This window comes from Pongo abelii, chromosome 10, assembly GCF_028885655.2.
Source record: "Pongo abelii isolate AG06213 chromosome 10, NHGRI_mPonAbe1-v2.0_pri, whole genome shotgun sequence".
Lineage (NCBI taxonomy): Eukaryota > Metazoa > Chordata > Mammalia > Primates > Hominidae > Pongo > Pongo abelii.
In genome coordinates, this window is record NC_071995.2 from 101,545,204 (window position 1) to 101,560,211 (window position 15,008).

At 39.2% G+C, this 15,008-nt stretch overlaps 1 protein-coding gene across 4 annotated transcripts in view; it reads right to left on the reverse strand.

Moving 5' to 3' along the window:
• PAH (phenylalanine hydroxylase) overlaps positions 1-15,008 on the reverse strand; it is a 121,905-nt gene that overhangs the window by 78,249 nt on the left and 28,648 nt on the right. For 2 of the 4 annotated variants that reach the window (XM_024256069.2, XM_054526294.1), the window contains exon 2: positions 2,272-2,426. In XM_024256069.2, coding sequence (XP_024111837.1) covers positions 2,272-2,331 — 60 coding nt within the window. In that variant the 5' untranslated portion in view covers positions 2,332-2,426. 4 annotated transcript variants of the gene reach the window in all.

Genomic DNA, 15,008 nt, shown 5'->3' on the forward strand with positions numbered 1-15,008 from the left:
GGCTTCAAGTTGAGTCACCCCCCAACCTGCACCCCACTCCAGTGTGTGTTCAGCCAATCACAAGTCTGATCTCGTCTTCTTCAGAAATGCCTCTGGGCATCAGGTCCTTTCTTCCCACTGCCATCACCTGAATCCATTTCTTAGTGGCCTGCATCGATCCAGCCTGACATTTTTACTAGTGTCCTTCTACTTAGAATCCCTCAAATGCTCCATCCCCATGGCTTCTTGCTGATGTTTGGCAGTTTCTGTGGTACCGAATCTCTGGAGGCCCACCTACAGGAACCTCCTTTCCAGCCAAGCTGCTTTCTTTCTTTCCTTTTTAACTCCTCATTAGAGTATTCACCAAATTTCCCTTTCCAAGATCTCACCTTCCTTAAAGGCTCTTTTGAGTCCCACTTCTCTTAGGAAGTGTTTGTTCCTCTCAGCCCAGGTGCACAATCACTTCTTTATCTATGCTTTCCACTTGGCATTTGATGCCCACAGGGTACTTCATAATAATTGACTCACAGAAATTGATTTGTCCTTAGTGCTCATCTAGTTAAACTCCCTCACATTACAGATGTGGAAAATTAGAGCCAAAGGGAGAAAATAACTCACCTGAGGCCACATAGGTAGTGGAGGCTGGTCAAGAACTCAGGCTCCTAATTATCAATTTTTCTATATAATTCCCTATGCTATGGACATAATATGGGAATTTAGTCCTCTGTTTCTTGCAAAGTAAAAGATTTACTCTGGTCCAGTCACCAGACAGTTAGTCAATACTACTCCTAACAGCCTATATTTCACCATGCTGATCCCCCTTCACTTGCTCCATTCTCTCCATACACTTTGTAAATCAGTGTTTCTCAATGAGTGTTCCTTGGATCTTGACTCCAAAATTACAGGTGATTCCTTCTTATAACGCAGTTCCCTGGGCTTTACCTAAACCTGTTGAATCAGGTTGTCTTAGAATCTGCCATTTCAAAACCATCCCAGATGATTCTTAACCATAGAAAATTTTGGAACCATTGATATATATACAGCCTATTTTTTTAAATTATAACTTTTCCCTAAATGTGTCCGCAAATTCACATTTACTATATAACAAGACACTACTTTTGTTTGTTAATACAATTTGTGGATTCTCAATCTTCTAAGTGCTCTATAAAGAACTTTAAACCCCTATGCTTTCCTGAGATCCCTGCCCCTAACCCCTTCCCACAGTTGTAGGGACCCTATTGCCAGCAGCACCAAAACTATGTGGAGGATGGAGCCAGGACCTGTTCTGGGATCACTCTGACTCTCACGCTGTTCCTCTGTACAATAAGTTCTGTCTCCTAAGAGCCATGCACCATTTTCATAAGAAATTTTTTTTTAAGGATTCAAAAAAAAAATCAGTCCAAAGTTCTGCAGTCTTTCTAGTTATATTAACGTTAACATTAACCATTCTTTTCTCTCCAGCTTCCCTGTTCTCTACTGAGAACTCTTCTCCCTAATCCTACAGATGACAGGGGCCTGCAGACTCACATTATTTCCCGGGCCTGGGCTTTATGACTGAATCTCAAGAGTCCAGGAGCAGACTTCCTCCCATGGGTAAATATACAGGTCACATTAAAGAATGTATTCTGCAATTCTTCACCTCAAGAAAATGCCAACAAATCCTGGAGAATGGAATATACCCTGGGCATTATTTCCAAGTCACATTTAGGGTTCTTTCACATTCCATGCCCAGGGCTAACTCTTGGTCATTTTCCTCTCTGCTTAGTTTCTGCCTCCCCTGGTCTGAGTAAGTTTCTGTCTGAATTCTCTTCATGCCTCATCTTCTTCCCAAAATGAAAGGAGGATAGTTACTCACAATTTTGCCATTTTGATACCTTGCTGAGAGCACTTTATAAATATTACAAAAGAAATCTAGAAGGGCTCCACATCCCATCCCAGATCATTAGGGACCAGCCCCTTCAGTGTACAGAAGAGTAAACAGACAACAGAGAGGGACAGTAACTTGTCCAAAGACACACAGCTAATTGGTGGCAGTTCTGGAGGCCAGATCCCCAATCCCCTAAAGCAATGGTCATTCATTCCTGTGAAAGCCACCAAGGACAGATGTTCTCCCACTTAGAAACAATTGTTGAGGACATTTGTCTGTTGACTTCCTGGACATTCTCATCAGCTTCCAATGAATTCAGACTTCTTACTGAGCTTATGAAACCAGGAAGCACCAGCAGTCTTCAGATCTCTTTCTCTGGAGGCCCAAATTCCCCTAACTGAGCAGCTCAGGCTGCCGTGGCTCACCTGTCCAAAGTCAGAGGGTTTCCTGCCCAAGCCTTGGTTTTCCAGGACCGCAGTGGACATGTTGGCTCCCCGGGAGTGAGGTCTCTGGCTTTTTAGGGCCTCAGGTCCAGGCAGGTTTGCAAACAGCACGTGGGGCTGAAGGTTTTAACCTCACACTAGGGAGGAGATGAGAGTTACAAAGGGTGCCTCTTGCGCGGTGCATCTCCGCACAGTAACGCCCCTCGTGGGCGTTGTCCTGACGCAGGAGGCCAGGGCAGCCTGCCCGATGCTCCAGGTCACCTGCCCAGGACAAGCCGGAGGGGAGGGGCTGAGGGAGGGTGAGGGGGACGCAGGAGGCACCACTTCGCTGCCCGCCTTGGGTAATGGGAAGAAGCCAAGGAGCGACGGGCCACCCAAGCCCCGTCGATTAGACAGGTTTAGGCACTTCCGGGACGCTCAGAAGCCTGGGAAGCGGGTTCTCTGCAATTGGAATAAGCCTGCGACCGTCTGGTATAACAATTATATGAATAATCCGCCCCCCTTACCCCCAGCTGAAACAGTCAGGATTCTCATTTAGATTTTTGTTGTTGTTTTCCCTTCTGTTAACCTCTAAGCACACTGCCTTGCTGTGCGCTGACTTCAGAAAACTACAGCTAGAGGGCACGTGAACGCTGAGCACAGCAGGTAAAGAGCAAATTTAAGAGCGATCTGGATTTAAATCCAGCCTGGTGTTCTCTAGCTGTTCGCACAACTGCTCCTGAAGCTCGGAAAAGAGGGTGGTAGAGCCACCTTGCTGGAAGGTTTTAAGAATAGGAATAAAGAAATGCATTAAAATTTAGTACAGTTCTTCCACATAAACACTCAGTAAATGGAAGATATTGTTTAAAAGCAAATCCACATAAATTTGACAATAATTACTGAGACCTGTACCGTGTGCTTGGTGGTGTTCTAGTCTTTGGGAATACAGCAATGAACAAAACAGACTCTGCCTGCCCAGCCATGCTGCCATTCTGGTGGGCAGAAAATAAACATATAAATAAGTTTAGGTAGGGCTGTCTTTTGAAGAAAGTAAAGTAGGGGGATGGTCTATGAGTGAGCTGGTGGTTTTTGGCCAGTGGTCTTCAAATAGTCAGGAAGATGTCATTAACCACACTTTTAGAGAAGACTGAGGGTGAGGCATTACTGACCAGCAGGTAAAACAAAGTATAAAAGAATGCTGGAAAGCAGGTTCAGAGGTTCAGAAAGGATGTGAAAACTCAGGGTCCTCAAGCCTTGAGTGCCTCCTTAATATTTTCCCAAGAGAAATTAATGGGCTGTAAGAAAATAAGCCAATAATAAAGGTTGCTGGAAGCCCATCCCTCTCCTCCCGCTGTTCTTTGACTAAGCATCTGACAAAAAATAAATAAAAATAAATAAATAAAAATAAAACTCAGGTTTAGGATTCAAAACAAGTGGTTTAACTCTTGGTTCTACCACTGATTTGGTCAAGCCCATGCCTCAGTTTTTTTTTGTCTTTAAAATTAGAATTTTAAGGGATATTTAGTATTCCTTAAGCCTCTATGATGTGCCAGGCTGTCTCCTGTCTGCTAAGAATACAGATATAACAAGTGCAATTTCTGTCCAAAAGGAACCTTTAGGGGCCTGATGAATATTTCCCATAGTAAGTTGGAAGCTCAATGTTGTTAAATATTGAAGGCGAAGATCTTGATTTCCATCCTCAGGAGAATCTGTATTCTTTATCTGACTCCGGTATTTTTCAGTGTAGTAGACATAAAACATGTTGTATTCCTCAGCCTCAGGATTTTCTTACAAACATCATTTCATCCCTTGATGCTACTTGAAGGCAATGAATGTGACAGCTCCAAAAATATTACAGGCATGCAATAAAGAAAAGCAAAGAATGTTATCTACTTATTTGCATGCACACTCTGTCTTAGACACTGTGCCACGCTCTCCACGTGCATGGTTTCACTTCTTCCTCTTAACAATCCCATGAACTATGCACTCCGTCTTAATAGGCAAGAAACTGAGGCCCAGGAAGTTTAAACAAATGGCCCAAATTCAACCTATGTTTCACCCAACACCAAAGCACTGCACTGGCTCTCAAATACTTTTGCTTTCCTGTTTGAAATGAGGATAACATAATTTTTAGCACAACAAAATGATAGCTTTTCTTTCTTCTCCCAATAACAGCTGAAAATGCAATTCTTTTTTCTAATGTTTAATTTTTGTGGGAACATAGTAGATGTATGCATTCATGGAGTATGTGCAATATTTTGATACAGGCATGCAATGTGTAATAATCACATCATTGAAAATGGGGCATCCATCCCCTTAAGCATTTATCTTTTGTGTTGCAAACAAGCCGATTATACCCTTTCAGGTATTTTTAAATGTATAATTAAATAATTTTGACTATATTCACCCTGTTGTACTATCAAATACTAGGTCTTATTCATTCTTTCTATATTTTTTTGTGCCTATTAACCATCTCCACCTCCCCTCCAGGCCCCTGCTACCCTTCCCCACCTCTGGTAATTAGCTCTCTACTCTCTAGCTCCATGAATCAAATTGTTTTGATTTTTAGACCCCACATATGAGTGAGAATATGTGGTGTTTGGCTTTCTGTGCCTGGCTTATTTCGTTTGACATAATGACCTCCAGTGCTGTCCATGTTATTGCAAATAACAGCATCTCATTCTTTTTTATTGCTGAATAGTACTCCATTGTGTATTAAAGTACCACATTTTTTTAAAACCCATGTTGATGGAGACTTGGTTTGCTTCCAGATCTTGGCTATTGTGAACAGTGCTGCAACAAACATAGGAGAACAGACATCTCTTTGATATACCGATTTCCTTTCTTATGGGTATATACCCAGCAGTGGGATCACTAGATCATATAGTAGCTCTATTTTTAGTTTTCTGAGGAACTGCCAAACTGTTCTCCATAGTGGTTGTACAAAAATGGAATTTTTAATCCTATCTCACATAAAAATGCCCTAAATCTAGGTTGAGAGGAAAGCACATCATTGCTACCTCAGAGAAGAAAAACTAATTGCTTCTTTAAAAAAATTATTCTGGCAAAAAGGAAAAATTTATTTATGCACTAAGATAAAAATAAGAGATTGCTTGTGCCATAAACTTGCAGATGATTTTTAAGCCACCTTTTTGTTCAGTTTGGTTGGAATGCAATGTGCTGCTATAATGAGAACAGTGCTGGGTGCTAAGGAAATTGAGGAAAAAAAGGCACGTCTAGAAGAAGCACTCACAGTCAGTCAGTAGACCACTGAGGTATTTTTTAACACTGCACAGAGGTGGGGAACATGTCGCAAGATGAGAAGTTGTGTACTTGGCAAACTTAGAGCTGACCTTCGCTGATTTGGAAGTTGAAGATTACCCAACCATTGCAGGTTTATCAGTTCTTTCTTGTTTATCTTCATGTGCAGAAGGTTGAGTTAATCATAATCCATGAGTTCATGGCACAGAAACAAAACCTACATGACCCTTCTCTTGTTTTTTTATTCATTCTCTTTTATCATAATTCCTCACTCTCACTGCCTTTCCCCAGAGGCAACTTCTCTAATATGATGTTTAGCCTTGAACTTGTGAAATACATAGAAATGTTTGTGCATATATGTATTTTTCATGGATATGAGATGTGGCACTATAGATTTACTATAATCTATGGATGTACTATAGATTTCATAGTTTCTTTTTTCTTTCAACTGTGTTCTTAGGATCTAGCCATGCTGCTGAATATATATCTAGTTCTTTGCTTTTCTAATTGGTCAGAATATCCCAGTGTGTATCTGCCACATTTGACTTCTTTATTTTCCAGTTATGGACATCTAAGACGTTTCTAATTTTTCACCACCCCAAACAATACTGTGATAAATTTCCTTATCTTTATTCCCTTATAGGCCTGGGGTAGAAATCTTCTGGGATAGAAGAGTGGGGCTATTATGAATCACAGGGAACATGCACTCTTAATTTCACAAAGTGCTGCCAGATTGCCCTTTAGAGTGGCTTGGACCAGTCTACACACCAACCAGCAAGCAAAAGAGTTCCTAGTGGTGGGTATGCCTAACATGTGGTATTCTCCAAAGGTCAGAATTTTTGCCAATCTGAGCAGCATAAGCTGGTGTGTTGTTATTTTTAATTTGAATTTCGCTCATAACTCATGGGTTTGAGCATCTCTTTATATACTTATACCTCTTAGATTTCCCATGCTATGAATAGTTTATCATCATATTCTCTACCCATTTTCTACTAGGGTTCCTGTCTTGTAGATTTGTTGCAATAATTTCTGTTAGCTCTGTGTCCAAATATTAGCTCTGCGCCCTTCTCAGTCACTGAACACATTGCCCCCCAATGTGTCACTGTCAGTTAATTGTCAACTGGTGTCCTTCCTTGATTAAACAATAAAACAAGTAATTTTGAAATAATAAGTCCATCCTTTAAAAAATTTTTGTGGTTTGTACTATAGAGTATTGTTTAAGAAGTCCTTCCCCATCCCAAAGTTCCAAAGAGGTGCTCTTCTCTCTATCATCTAGATCTTTCATATCTAGATATTTAATCTACCTGCATTATAGATCTACCTGTACATGCCTTGGGGATTTCTTAGAGGCTTTTCAACATGGTCCCACAGTCCAGCTAATACCACCTAACTTAAAAAGGCCCATCCCACAATCAATTTTCTTTTGGGATTTTCTCACCATAGAGCCTATTTTAACTTTCCGCTAGTTATATAGGTCAAATTTTCTTTCTCTGATTTGAAAGTTATCCCTTATATTTTTATCTTTTTGCTATATTTTTATTTTTTCTCCAAGTTATATAATTTTTTCCTTTTAGATATAATTTTTTTCATTTATTTTTGAGGAGGTGAGCACTCATATGGCTCAAACATCAAAATGTAAAACCTAGTGAAAATTATTTCACATTCCCCTGTTCATCAGGCACCTGATTCTCTTCTCCAAAGATAACCAATGTTGTTTCTTCTAGAGATTTTTAAGCAAATATTTATGATAGTGTATATGCGTATATTCCTTCCCTCCTTTTCTTACACAAATGGTAGCATACTATACATGATTCTAAATCTTACCTTTTTTTTTTTTTTTTTTTTTTGAGATGAAGTCTGGCTCTGTTGACAGGCTGGAATACAGTGGTGCGATCTTGGCTCACTGCAGCCTCCACCTCCCAAGTTCAAGTGATTCCCCCACCTCAGTATCCTTAGTAGCTGGGGCTACAGATGTGCACCACCATGCCCAGCTAATTTTTTTTGTTTTAGTAGAGAGAGTGTTTCACTATTTTGGCCAGGTTGGTCTCGATCTCCTGAACTCATGATCCACCCACCTCAGCGTTCCAAAGTGCTGGGATTACAGGCATGAGTCACCGCGCCCGGCCCTAAACCTTGCCATTTTAAACTTTAAACTTAATGATATATCTTGAGGTCATGCTGTTTACTACATGAAGACCTTATTTATTCTTTTGTAATGGTTCCACTGTATTTTTATGTGGATTATCATAATTTATTTCATCAGTACTCTGTTGGTAAGTATTAACATTTATGTTGTTTCTAATCTTTCACTATTACAAGTAATGCTCTAATGAAGAACTTTGTATGTATCATTTTACACATGTGTAAGAAGATATCTATGTGAAATAATACGTTAAGTTGAATGTATGAGTCAAAGGACATGAGAATGTATCATTTTAGTAGATATTGACAAATTACCCTCTAGAGGATGACCATATAATTTATTATCCATGTTGGAATGTCTTGATAGTGAAAGGAGATACTAGTTATAATTACACAGAAAAAAAAACAGATATAAATTGGACTGTCTCTGTTAAACGGTTATGTATGGTCTATCAATCCATATGAGTTCTACCAACTTACACTTTACCAACAAAATATAAGAATGTCCACTTTCCCTATAGTTTTCAACCCAATGTGACATTGTATACTTCACCACTGGGCAAATGTCAACAAGTAAGTTCAGATTTACAGAAAGACCAGACATCACTTGAGTAAATCAAGAGGTCTGCTGAGTCAAGATTCGCAGCAAAAATATCATCAGTATCACCTACGAACAAGCAGGATATGTTTACAGCAGGGGGTACACACTTGTGGATGATAATGCCTGCATGAATGAGAGATATGCTAGACCTTATGGAAGCTCAGCTCCTCCTTCACACACATGCCTGATGAGCATGAGACTAAAGCAGTTCTGGACAGGGACTTGACTGTATACAACACACTTGGTTTCAGCATAACACGTTAATCACACATTGCACAGTTTGGTGAAATGGATATAGCACAGGGTACCCTTATGCCTGAACAAACTTCTCATTAATCATATTCAAGCTCTTCATGCTAATTTAAACTGCTTGAACCAAGAACATTTATAAATTTATTGCTGTGGGACCAGAACAAATGTTAGGTACCCAGGCATGTGGCCTATAGACCATCCATGAGAACTTACCAAAATTTTTGATTCTCACCATTCTAGAGGGGGAAAACCATATTATAGTTTAAATTAGAATGTACCTTATTTTGAGCAATGTTTGTACATATTTAAAAGTAATTTCTATTGTCATTTCTGTGAACTGTCTATACCTAAGATGTCTAAATTCTGATTATTTCTCTAATGGGATATTTTGTACCTGTCTTGGGGATTTCCCAGAGGCTTTTTGACATGGTCTCACAGTCCAGGTAATACCACCTGACTTAAACAGGTCCATCCCACAATCAATTGTCTTTTGGGGTTATCTCACCGTGCAGCCTATTTTAAGGAAAACATACCTTGTCCTGCCAATGGTGGAGTCCAGCTTCTTCTCTGGACTTCCTCTCTGTCTATGCTCAATATTCAAAGAAGTTATCCAGTTTTTTGCCTTTATACACGAGTTAGGCAGTTTCTACACCTGCAAAGTCCAGAGGATGTAGGCCAAGCTCTCTGGTAGGTTCTTTTTAACCTCCCTAACTTGGTATAAGGTAAAGAGGAGGGAACCCTTCTCCCCTTCCAGTGGAAGCAAAAGGGAAATGTCACAGCACATTGACACATCTCTAGTGAAATTCTCTTTCCAGCCATTTGTTTTAGTCTTCTGGTTTGTCCTTATAAATCCTTACAGTGAGTATTGAATCTAATGCTGTAAAATGGGATTCTCCATCTCTTAGTATGCATGTCCTGTATAGAAAGTCGTAAACTCCAAAGCAGCAAAAACAAGACAATCACATTCAATGTACTATTAGCAGCAACTAGACTGATGGGGTTTTTTTTTTTAATTAAGCTATTTCCTTAAATATTTAACCAGTTTTATGCATTTGTACAGAATTTAGCAAATGGGGATGTTAGAGACAATTTCCATGGCATTTCTACATGTCTTGGACTACCTTTTCCAGAATATATGCACAGCAAAGAGCTTTAGAGGCTAGTCTGTTCCTTTGGGTCAGACAGCAGAATTATTTATTGACCAGTATAATAATTATAGAGAACATCTCCATCTCTGAAGACATTCCATAATAATAAAGTCTTCAACCTCTCACCAGAAGAAAACTTGTTTCCATGCCAAGGTAAAGATAATGCCTATCTTTGAAGAGGAGGATGAGGAAGTTGCCATCAGCTTTTGTATGGATCAGAATGTCCCAAGCTCAGTGTTCCTCGGCTGTGAAACTGTATGCTCAGCATCCACCTGGATCCACTCTGCATTACCCATGGACTTGGGGGACAAGGAGAATCAATAAAAATATGGACCTCATGTTGCCTGTTGTGCCCTGAACAATAAACTGTGTAAATTCATTTGGATTCCTGGTTTACTCATTTGCCAATGTTATGAAAGTGTGGAAAGTCTGCCTAGAAGTTACACTGATGTTCAGGAATTGTTTGGCAACTTGATAGGAAAGAAAGGGACCTGTGGCATATACAACTAGGTTCTCCATTTTCTTTCCTTCTTTCTCATGGAAATGGAAACTCAATATTAGTTTTCCCCAATCCTTCATAGAATAAAAACTGTCTTTCCCAGCCTTTCCCAGCCTTCCTTGCAGCTGAGTGTAACTACAGGTCTAATATTTGGCCAAAGAAATGCAAGGAGAAGTAGTCTGTGCAATACCTAAGTAGTGCCCATAGAGGAAGCACACCCTTCTCCTTTTATTTTCTCCTTCTTGAAGGATGGGATGCAGGTATGCTGACTGGAGCAGGAGCAGCCATATTGGATTATAAGGTAAATTTAGGAATGGAGACATGTTTTTCAGAGCAAAGGAGGAAAGGTTCAAGATAGAAGAAGCATTTGTGGTTATTGATACCGTAAAGCATCACTTCAGCAGCCTTAAACTGCTGACTTAGAATTTGGATGAGAAAAACTGACTTCTACTTTGTTTAAACTCATTTTTTTTTGACGTTTCTGTCACTCATAATCAAATCTAATCACAACAACCTAAGAGACATGGATTGATATTTAAGATAGATTTACTTGTCCTAAAACTATTCTTTCTTCATCAGACTTCAGAGAAAAATGCAATATGTCTCATTGAAAACACAAAAGAGACTTCCTAAAAGTCAGCATGGCTCACGAACTTCTTCAGAACTTTGTTTCCATGGCATCCTTCTTTTTAGTCTAACTTTTCCCTCACAGACAACCCAGAAATCTAAAGATCAGGCAAAGCCCACATAAACCCAATGCAATTAAGGTATGAAGTCATGGTTTTCATTAAAATAAGATTTCAGGCAGGCTATTCCAGGAATTCTTAGCAGAATTTAGACTTTACATTGAGTCACAATAAAGTCAGTTAGTAAATCAAGTGCATTTGTTCCAAGTTTAAGTACAAACCAATATATATATAATATACGTTATATGTATGATCTCAAGACTCTGAAGCCATTGCATTAGCATCCCTTCTCGGCAACATCAGAGTGAGATCACTGAGGTGCTGTCATTCATGCACACATTTATTCAACAAACGTTTGTTGAAGACATACTAAGTGCTAGGCACTGTTTATGGTAAACAAGACAGTCCACTCAAAGTAATTTCACATGCTATTAGGGAACATAAACATTAAATAAGACAAAAACGGCAAGACAAACTCAGTACTTAACAGTGACCAAGAAGACATTGAGTTTTAAAAAGAGGTAAGAGACTATTGGGGGATACTGGTTTAAGTTGGGTGCTGAGGGAAGATCTATTCAACAAGGTAATGTTTGAGCTGAGAACTGAATTATGGAAAGTCTCCAAATGCAAAGAGCTGGGGGAAGGGATTTCTGGTAGAGGAAACATCTATACAAAATCTCTAACATATGAGTAAATGGGACTTTTTTGAGGAGCATACGTAAGCCAGTTGTGGTGGGGGTAAAGAGAGTGAAAAGGAGAGAGGTATAAGCTGAGTCTGGAGAAGTAGGCAGGACAAATTCATGTAACTGGTTCATAGCCAGTTGTGAGCTAAAAGTATTAGGTTGGTGCAAAAGTAACTGCAGTTTTTGCCATTAAAAAAATGCAAAAACCACAATTACTTTTGCACCAATCTGATAGTTCACATAGACATTCCAGAGACTATTTTTCAAGAAGTTATCAATAATTTTGTGAGCATATTTCTAAACAGAACCACGATTAAAAACGAAATTATGTAAATTTGTGATTGAATCAATTATATTAAAAACAAAGGTAATAAATACTCCAAGAAGATTACTTCTAATTATTTTACTGCATTTTATTACTATCTTTGCTTTTAAAGTTATTTTATGTCCATTGTATCTATGTTGTAGCAATATGACATAATATGCTACTGTACCTCTCTTCCCAATTCTGTGTTCAGTGACATGATGTTGGTAGCTTGATGTCAGTCATAGAGTGAGTCTTTACACCATGATAATTAGCAAACACTGTTTGGGTGGGTGGGTGGGTGGGTTGCTAAACATTTACCACAACCCCACTGACTATTACTATGGTAGCAAAATCACAAATAGGACTGGATTGAAGTCTGATGGCTCAGAGGACAGAGCAACAATGTCATTAGGAATAGAAGACACTTAGTGGTAGAGAAGGCTCAGCCATTGATAACAGAGCAAGAGACATTAAATCCAAGGTTATCAGGGTATGCTTGGTCTGAAGAAAAATTCAAGGTGAAAGCTAGGGGAGGCTGCCAAAATGGAAGGCTTAGGAGTAAGGATCAACACTCACCTGGTCAATTCATACACTACATCTTCAAAAAAGTTTGGTTTTTTTTTTTCTGACTCATTGCTCCTAGTCAGAGGTGGGCACCCTTCCTTGGCCTAGATACTGCCTGGCAGTTTTCTCTGCAAACTCACACATTCTCTTGTGATTTTGTTTCCACTCTTCTGTCTCCTCTCCTCAACTAAGAACTCTCAGGACAGAGATCAAATATTAGTATTTCTAAATCCTCAAGAATAAGCATGGTGCCTGATGCACATTATGTGTTCAATGCTTACTAGTATAATCAGAAATGTAGAAAAATATGCACAAGTATGTTCAGGGCAACATGATTCCAGATAGTATGGGGAGAAATGAAATCTTCAGCACAGGGAAAATAATTAATTACAGTTTATTCAAATAATAGCTGCAGCCACAAAAAAAATAAGGTTATAAAAGTGTGATATTTTACAATTTACACAATTAAGCTATGAATAATTACTGATAAAAGATGTAAAGCCTTGTATTCCTCATTATGTAGGTATGTCAGGAAGCATACACCCCAACCCTATGCCAAAAAACAAACAAACAAACAAAAACCAAAAAACAAAACCTAGAAAGAGGCAGTGTTTTGTTTAGATTGTGGAATCAGGAGTGATATTTTGTTTGTCACATTTATTCTTTCCCACTTACATGTATGTAAGGAAGTACAGTTGCAAGGGAAAATATACTTTGTCTAAAACTATATTGGATTTCTAGTTGAACGTAAATGAAATATCCTTCAGCTTTATTCTTTCTATTTCATTCCTTCTGGAAAGAGAGAGAAACAAAAATTAATTCAGCACTTAGTTATTCAGTACCAGGCACATTGGAAAGGTTATCTCACTTGATACTTTCTATAGTCCAATGAGATACACTTTTATTTTAAAGTTTTTAAATGTTTAATGTATACATAGTAGTTGTACATAGTAGTTGTATATATTTGTGGGGTACATGAGATATTTTGATACAATCATACAATGAGTCATAATCACATCAGGATAAATGGGGCATCTGTCACCTCAAGCATTTATCCTTTCTTTGTGTTACAAACAATCCAATTATACTTTTAGTTATTTTTAAATGTACAATAAATTACTGTTGACTGATAGGTTTTTAGTATTCTTATTGTGTGGATGAGGAGTCTGAGATATTGTAGTCTTCTGGGATAGAAAGCAAAATATCAGGTATGGTGATGTCAGGGCTTGGAGAAAGTCCCCATTATCTTTTCCCTCTGGTTCTCAAGGGAAGCAAAATGTTTAGTGGAAGGGGTGTGGTCTAAACACCCCTATCCACTTAGAGACCCCTGACCCTTGCAGGGACTTGGTAGGTTTGACCATTTGAAAGCATGAGTTTTGGAGACTGCAGTTATTACTCATCTAATAAAAAATTTTGGAGGCACATATTCTGAGGTACACAGTCCATCAGGCCATGGGGTGCTCAGTTTCCTGATAAGACACAGACCTGATCGTGGATACAAATTCTTTCACTAATTCCTCTGTGTCTGTCTCACCAGGGGAAAAATGTTGCTGAGGTCTAGGGCTAAGGAGACACTTGGGGGACTAGACATGAGATTCATCCACCCAATCTAAAAATATTTGTTCAGCTTTTGCTGCAAGAGAGCCACTCTTCTAGGTTCCATGATTATAACTGCCTTCCTGAGTTTATGTTTCTTTTAGGAAATGGAGACTGATATGGTTTGGCTGTGCCACCACCCAAATTGGGGCGTTCTCATGCCCCCATGCTGCTGTTCTCATGGTAATAAATGAGTTTTCAGGATATCTGATGGTTTTATAAAGGGCTTTTTTCCCTTTTGCTCGGCACTTTTCCTTCCTGCCACCATGTGAAAAAGGATGTGTTTGCTTCCCCTTCCACCATGATTGTCAGTTTCCTGAGGCCTCCTCAGCCCTGGAAAACTGTGGGTCAATTAAACCTCTTTCCTTTATAAATTACCCGGTCTTGGGTATGTCTTTATTAGCAGCATGAGAATAGACTAATACAGACATTAGTCAAATCACAGGAATAAATTCAAATTTGTAATCTTAACAAGTGCCATGAAGGAGATGTACATAATGCTCTGAGAACGTTTCCCTAGGAAGTTTTTGCAATCTCAGAGAGCAAAGTAGAAATATCTAGATGAAAAGGGAAGGGAAGAACCCGGAACCTTCCAGAACCTTCCAGGCAGAAGGAATAGCATGAGCAAAGGTCATGTTGCAGAAACAATGGGGAACTTGTTGAAGATGCGAGTGGAAAGCTCCTTGGGGTAGACCATGTCAACCATGGCAAGGAACTTTTATCTTTATCCTGAGAGGTGGAGTGCCCTTGAAGTGTGTAATCAGAGGTGGCTCCATTAGATATGCATTTTGACAAGACCACTCTGGCTGCAAGGTGGAGAGTGGAATGGAAGGGATCAAAAGCAGCTAATAGGTGACTGCACTTGTCCAGGTGAGAAATGGCCATGATGCCTTGGACTAAAGTGGTACTGAGGGTGGAGATGAAGAAAATAGGATGAATTTGAGAAAAATTTAGAAATTTTAAAAAGAGGAGTCTAGGTATGAGCCAGCATGAGAAACAGG